General features: G+C 40.7%; 1 protein-coding gene across 2 annotated transcripts; it reads right to left on the bottom strand.

Annotated features, from left to right (window-relative positions):
* Positions 1-2,864: 2,864 nt before the first annotated feature.
* Positions 2,865-6,608, bottom strand: LOC111957784 (transcription cofactor vestigial-like protein 4). 2 transcript variants are annotated; one of them, XM_023978790.2, is made up of 5 exons: positions 6,442-6,608; positions 4,766-4,889; positions 4,429-4,654; positions 3,797-3,884; positions 2,865-3,685 (listed from the first exon to the last, which is right to left on the bottom strand). In XM_023978790.2, exons 1-5 carry the CDS (start codon positions 6,506-6,508, stop codon positions 3,375-3,377), a joined length of 816 nt encoding a protein of 271 aa, XP_023834558.1. In that variant the 5' UTR covers positions 6,509-6,608; the 3' UTR covers positions 2,865-3,374. The 2 variants fall into 2 exon arrangements, with proteins under 2 accessions (XP_023834558.1, XP_023834559.1); XM_023978791.2 differs by lacking the exon at positions 6,442-6,608 and adding an exon at positions 5,817-6,353.
* Between the last annotated feature and the right edge of the window lie 740 nt (positions 6,609-7,348).

Here is a 7,348-nt window from a genome sequence, read left to right as displayed (position 1 = left end):
GTTGTTCATTTCAGAAAGAAGGGTGTGTAGAGAAGTACACACAACTTTTATTTTGGTACAACCCTATTATTCTACACTGGGCTTTATAAATACTTTGGCTTCACTCTGGATGAACACATGACTTTTGAAGGTGGCATTAGATCACTAGAAGATTCTGCAGGTAGAGCCTTGGGGTCAGTGTTAAAGAAAATTAAAGTGTGTAAGGACCTTGGTTAGTGTGCTTATTCTCAGCTGTATAAATCCTGTGTGTGTCCAGTGATGGACTATGCTGCTGGGGTATGGGGATCCAAAGTACGTACTAATTGTAACAATGTTCAAATCACAGCAATCCAATGCTTTCTTGGTGTGCATAAACTGACTCCGAACCTAGCCATCTGTGGAGATATGGGTTGGGAACCGTGTGTGGTTAGACAAAAGTGTCAAATGGTACATCTATGGAATAGACTGATAAATATACCAGAACACAGAATCACAAAAAAGTGCTTGACTGGGACCTTACTCATAACTATCCATGGGCTAGAGAATCTGTTTTTGTGAAACTGATTTGCAGCATTTTTTTTTTTTTTAAACCTTTATTTAACTAGGCAAGTCAGTTAATAACTAATTATTATTTACAATGACGGTCTACACCAGCCAAACCTGGACGACGCTGGGTCAATTGTGCGCCGCCCTATGGGACTCCCAATCACAGCCGGTTGTGATAGAGCCTGGATTCGAACCAGGGTGTCTGTAGTGATGCCTCTAGCACTGAGATGCAGTGCCTAAGTCTGCTGTACCACAAATTACCATGTGGTGTTAACCAAATCAGGTACAAGCTTTTTCTGATCCACAAGGAAAAAGGGGCAGCTGATATTTGGTTTAAACTTAAACTTAGAACGTATACTCTTCTCAAAGAGAACTAAAGGCCTGAACTATACGTAAATCTGAATGTAACAAAAGCCCAAAAGTTAGTTTGTGTCCAGCGAAGATCCGGCCCGCTCCCTGTGACACAACAGACAGGTAGATTCAACAGAATCCCCGAAGAGGAAAATGTTTGTGTATTGTGTGATCTTCTGCGAAATAGAAAGTGAAGTTTGTTTTCTTTTCAGAAAGGGAGTTTTTGATATTGCACAATTTATTTTCAAAGCATGTGGGAGAAGGAGAAGTGTATTGTTTGTGTAATGTGACAAGGTGAAAACTATACTTTTTTTATGAGTGCTAATTATTAATTTAATTGTTAAATGCATTTACTTTGTTCAATGTAAAAAATGTGTTTAGTGTTTTGTGTACACAGACTTGATATCGTGTCTTATAAGCCCGTATGGGCTGGGCACCAATTGGTGTACAACAGAAATAAAATCAATAAATCTATAGTGTATTTCTTTAGTGACACATTTTTACTGAAACCAAACCTGCAGGATTTATAGTCTATTCTGTCAATAGTGGTTAACTTACACATTCAGTTTTTTCAGTTTACAGCTCTGTACATGTAGGTATAAAACTGCAAAGACACGTTGCTATAGAGTTCAAAGTCTTCATTTCTGGAAAATGTTTCAGAGTATCATATCATTACACTTGTTTGACAAGATAGAACATGTAAATAAGCAACTGAAAAGCATGATCAGTTCTGAAGCCAGGGCCTACATTAGACCTGCCCATCCTACCCCTATCCCTCCCTCCCTTCCCTTGCCAAACAGGATCTGTAGGATCTTTCAGAATAATTTTCTCAGGAGACAGGAATGTTTGAGTACAAGCCCTGCTGCCTGCTGGAACATGCTCCTGACATTCCCTAAAACTCCCAGAAAAAAAGGATGATGTACTGAGGATGATGTATTCACCTTTCCTTTAGTTTTAAACCCAGGAGGGATAGGGATTCAACCCCCCCTGAACACTGCCATGACTAATTCACCAAAAGCTAAATAAACATTCCCCTTTCCCTAAAGAATCAAGTGCTGAATGCCATAAGGCCGCCATCTTGTGACCTGGTGTACGTGCATAGTATATTAGCCCAAACGCACAGCCCAGACACACAGTGACTCACCACTGAAATGAAGCCGTCTGGAACGCAACCTTGAATGGCTGCAGGATACATGAGGCTCTGACTTCTTTACTCAGATGTGGAAGTGACACACAACCAACCTCTCTGACCGTGTCTTCTTTAGAAGTAAGGTCATGAAGGATATCTGTTTTTGCGATTGTATTTTCTTCTACCAAATCAGTCTGGTGTAAGTCAGTGGTATTTTATTAAAAACTTATGTACAACAATTACAATCATAGACTCAAGGAAGGTAATGATAATGAACTGAATGAGTGTACAAAACATTAGGCTCTTTCCATATAGACTGACCAGGTGAATCAAGGTGAAAGCTTTGATCCCTTATTGATGTCACCTGTTAAAGCCACTTCAAATCAGTGTTGATGAAGGGGACGAGACAGGTTAAAGAATGATTTTTAAGACTTGAGACAGTTGTAACATGGATGGTGTATGTGTGCCATTCAGAGGATGAATGGGCAAGACAAAAGATTTAAGTGCCTTTGAACGGGGTATGGTAGTAGGTCCCAAGCGCCCCGACAAAGAGAGACTGTGGGTGCAATTCAATATTAGGAAGGTGTTCCTCATGTTTTGTACACGCATTTCAACCGTTTTCTAAACATTACATTTTTTTTGAACAAGTACATAACGTATAAATTGCACACACATTTTTTTTCTGAAATCTCCAGGTTTATTTTTTATACAATAATAAGGTTAGCTTAAGTTTTAATTCATAAAGCTAATGGAATAACTTGCAATATCCCAACACAAATAGGTTTTTCCTTTTGAGATGTCCATAGTTTATACAAAAACGTGAAGTTACTGTATTGAACAGATTTGGTGAATGTGTTAGCACTATATACAGTAGATAATTTATTAGACTGAAAATAGGATCCAGGTTCGTTAAAAAACATATAGTATAAATACAGTATCACGAAAGTAGTGGCATCTTCACCGAATGAAATGAAATATGGCACATTTAATGAAATATAATGGCACATTTCTTTTCTCCAACTATCATCCCACATCACCATCTATTCAGAGATAGATATGCTATTGAAAAGGCTGGGACAGGCTGGGATAGAAATTGAGAAATAAAGACATCACTGCAACATTTGCTTGTCCCCTGAAATTGAAATAACTCCCCTTTCCACTGGCAGGGAATAGACTCATGGAGATGCACTCAATGGTTCAACCATATAGAGTAGCTTAGTAATCCTACATTCCTGTTCTCGAGTCTACACTTTCACCAACGTTATCTCCTTGGTGCTCTTATTCCTTGAAAAGCATGGATCTGCCGCTGTATCGCATTAAATGCTATGTCTCAAAGTTCACTCTTTCTCCAGGAAAGCTCTCTGTAGTTTTATTTGACTGACCAGAAGCTGGAGGTGGGAGTGGTGGTACTTGGAGACTCTTTGGGAGCTTGGTTTGGGCTGTGGCCGTAGCTGGGGGAGTGAGTGACACTTGGGCTGCTGGGTGGAGAGGATGTAGACGAGGAGCATGAGGAGGATTTTGATTTGATCTGAAACCACTTTTCTCCCAAGGCCTTGGCAAAATGGTCATCCACAGAGACGCTGATGGAGAGCTGGCGGGAGCTGGCCATTTGGTAGTCCATCCCCAGGCTTCTCTTGAAATGTTCCTCCACAACATGGTCATAGCTGTGCTTAGAAAACACTATAGTGGAAAGAATACAACAAAGGTCAGGCATAATTCTTAACAAGTCTGCAATATAACAGCAGCATTGTAGCACTAGTTTTGATGAGATAAAAGGAGTATGAGACTGACCTGTGGAGGAGTGGCTACTGCTGCCGACCTCAGATCTGCAGGTGGGCTTTCTTGTGGAGGACACACAGGTGATCACAGAAGGACGCATCTGAAAGAGGCAAAATCATTGGTACATTTCACAACGGTATATGACTCTGTACAGAACAATGTAGCTGAAATTCTCATTCCCCCCAAAACAATAGGATTAACATGTCAATGTAAACATGACACGTTTCACCATCACTAACTCTTTGTCGAGGGTTCAGTTTGATTTGGAAACAAAATACATTTGGTTATGGGATGGGACCTGAAAGCTGTTCACCCTCATCAGGGTGGCACAAACAGGCCAGAGAGAGCTGTCTGTTTGCTCTTACTGATGACCTTCCTCCCACCATTGCTCACATTTTATTCCCAAATCAGGCTGGATTGGATATCATGGACAAACAGAGTCCCATAAAGTCTCTTGGGAATAGAATGTGCCTGAGAGTTTAGACTCCCTACAGAGATCTCAGAGATATGTAGGCTCTGACTGCCTAGGGCTACACTGGGAGATTACAAAGGCACATACAATATGACTGACACAAACAAGAAATCCCATCCTTCAAGTTGTTAGCACCTGGACTGACTATTATAATTGTTCCTCTTGAAATTACCTGATTGATGGCTGTAGTGCTTTTGGTTTTCTCTTCTGTCCTCTCAGGCTGTTTCCTTGGTTTCTTAATTAGGTCCAGTGGCTCATCGATAGGTGGTGTGGGATACACATGGCAGGGCAGATGACCTGTGGGGCTGGGGGTTGGGCTCCAGGAGGATGTGGGACTCTGGGGAACACTAAACACAGTTGGCCTTCTCATGTTGCTCCTGCTTTGTGCACGTTCTCGCCTGAAACACAAAACCACACATTGAAACATGGAATCACACACTGGACATGGAGTTATGAAACCAGTGGTTGTCAATGATTATGTTATAAAGTCATGGGGAGGTTTTACAAACCTTTCTTCCAATGTTAGACCACACTCAAAGCTGTGCTTGCGCTTGACCGGATGCACTTGGGGCACTCGAACTCTCTCATTGGCCATATGCCTGAATCTATCTTCACTTCTTTGGTTGGGCTGACCTACAAGAGGAAAGATCAAGCACAAGTAAAGCTCAAGGTTACTATTTGAAATAATATACAGTATCAATATTGGTTGATATATTGGCACAGATAATGATGACTTACACTTAACTGTAACTGACTGAAAAGACGTTAGGTGTGGCAATGAGTAAATAGGTGACTGGTTGTTTTGGTCTGTGGCACTGTGACATATGGTTCATCACCTGTATGAGTGGTTCGTGGGAAAGCTTTCATGCCACCGTTAATTGTAAACTCCGTTAAGCTGTTGAACTAGACCAACCAGATTGGTGAGTATTACAGGGAGTATTACAACTCTTTCCAGCTGATTCAATGTGAACGGTAAATGTTGTTTTTCTACATACAGTGATGATGACACCCATCTCATTTACATATCTATGAGAGAAAGATTAGTTTCTACTCAAAATGTGATTTGAACTGGACAAAATTAACACTTCAGTTGCTAATGCCTTGATTGAAGTATCACTTCTTACTAAAAGAGAACTACATGTCTCACAACTGTCATTACAATACACACATCACACAGAAGCATTCTCCTTATTGTGAGAAACTAACTGAAACACATCAGCAGCTGCTAACATCCTTTGTGTTACTGACAGAGAGATCGATGTGAAGCTTACCAATACATTACACTGGTATTTGTATTTTGTAAAGCTAACACCAGCCCTCTTCATACCTCGCATCATGTTGTTTCTTTCAAGCTAAATTCAAATCAGTGTTATCAATATGCCAAAAGAAATCCACCACATTAGCATGCAATGCTCTACTACCACATTGAGATGCAATGCTGAATGATTAGGTCATGTTATTACATGATTGGTCCCCCTAACCTCAAATACTCCCCCAATCCACAATCCTCAATCCAATCCACATCCCAAACAGTACTGTCCCTCAATCGCAACCTCTCACCTATGACCTCCCCTTCTGTCCTTTGGACAGCAGTGTCACAGTGGAGGCCTGTGGAAGGGGACTGGGGGAAAACCACACCTTGCCTGACTTTCTGATGCCTGAGGCGTGGTTATTTGTTTCCCATGCAGGAGTAGAGGTACAAGAGGGCAGTATCTTCAGAGCATCTCCATCTGCCACAGTTATTCTCAGCATCTGACCTAAACTCCTCTGAAATAATGCTTGAGTGCCATGACACATTTTAGGAAGTTGAAACTGCACCAAAGTTTATACAGTGAGGTACCATTATCACACTCGTCTACATTATCTATAACTCAGACTGTAAAAGTGAACATTTGTCTTGGTTTCTTGAATGGCCTAAAATTGTTTTAGAATGGATTACAGATGTTTGTGTGTTTATACAACTCAAACCATCAGCTAAAATGGCTTCATTGACATTCACGACGACTTAGTAAAAGTTATTTTATAATGGCCATAAACATTTGCATTTCTAAAAACATTGTGAACTAATTACTAACTAATAACAATATAGCAGCTGTGAAGACCGCTATTTAAAGCAGCACAGATCACCGCAACACAATTATATTTTGTGAAACAATAGTATAAGAAAATAAATAACAAATATTACCTTCCAAGATGTAGACTTTGAAACCACTGCTCATCCGAGTTATGTATTGGAAATTTGCAACAGCCATGGCTCCTTAATTGTCTTTGTCTGTGAATAAAGCCAACTATAGAGGACCACCTTGTCTGTTCGAGCTTAGAGGACACAATGAGCCTAAGTTCTGGTTGGTAATGGAAAGGCAATGAGATGCTTGGCTAGAGCTTGCCCAGGTAACGTATCAGAAGGCTGTACAGAGCTGCAGTGTCTTTCAGGAAAATGTATTCCTGCATTGTCATTGGTTGTTCCGATCACAACCTCCCCCATTTTAGATGTTTTTGTTATTGTTGCAGGAAGTGTGTGATCACAGGTAGGTACCTCAGAGAAGGAAAATAATGGTAAATTGTTCTATGACTGTCCCTGCACCACCCAACCAAGCATCTACTTCACTCATCCAGAAGACTAGCTATTTCAGGAATAAACAGGATTGTAGTATAGATTAATCAACACACAAGTTAATTTAACAGAGACTCTCCCCTCTCTGGAAGTCAGCACCTGTCCTCAGCCCCTCCCTCGCTCCTAATCTACAATCTCACCAAACTGCATTTTTTCGAGTGCTTAGCCCACTGGTGCTCCAATCATTCCACTGACCTGCCCATACACGCACACAGCTGTACTGTGAGCCAGCCTCACCATTAATCCAAAGGCTTTTGTTGATGGCCAGACAAAGGCTCCTAAGTCCTGGAAATGCTACTGCCCTGAGAAACAATCTTGCCTGAGCATGCTGAAGAGTCTGGACACAAATGAGCACACTCAACACTCAGGACCTGACACATATAGTCACTTAAAAATAAATAAATAAAACTTTTAAATTCTCTCTTTAAAAATGAGAACATTTAGAATTTGTATTGATTGATATGCCTTTGAATGGGGG

This window comes from Salvelinus sp. IW2-2015, linkage group LG33, assembly GCF_002910315.2.
Source record: "Salvelinus sp. IW2-2015 linkage group LG33, ASM291031v2, whole genome shotgun sequence".
In the NCBI taxonomy this organism is placed as follows: Eukaryota; Metazoa; Chordata; class Actinopteri; order Salmoniformes; family Salmonidae; genus Salvelinus; species Salvelinus sp. IW2-2015.
Note: the sequence above shows the minus strand (reverse complement) of the source record. Positions and strands in the feature narration are given on the sequence as shown.

Bases quoted from the DNA above. Each gene is read 5' to 3' on its own strand.
- LOC111957784 (XM_023978790.2), bottom strand. From the start codon at position 6,508: ATGGCTGTTGCAAATTTCCAATACATAACTCGGATGAGCAGTGGTTTC. The intron at 4,890-6,441 runs GTAATATTTGTT...TTCCTCTTGTAG, and splicing joins CAAAGTCTACATCTTGGAAG to GTCAGCCCAACCAAAGAAGT. The intron at 3,686-3,796 runs GTCAGTCTCATA...TTTCCACTATAG, and splicing joins CAGTAGCCACTCCTCCACAG to TGTTTTCTAAGCACAGCTAT.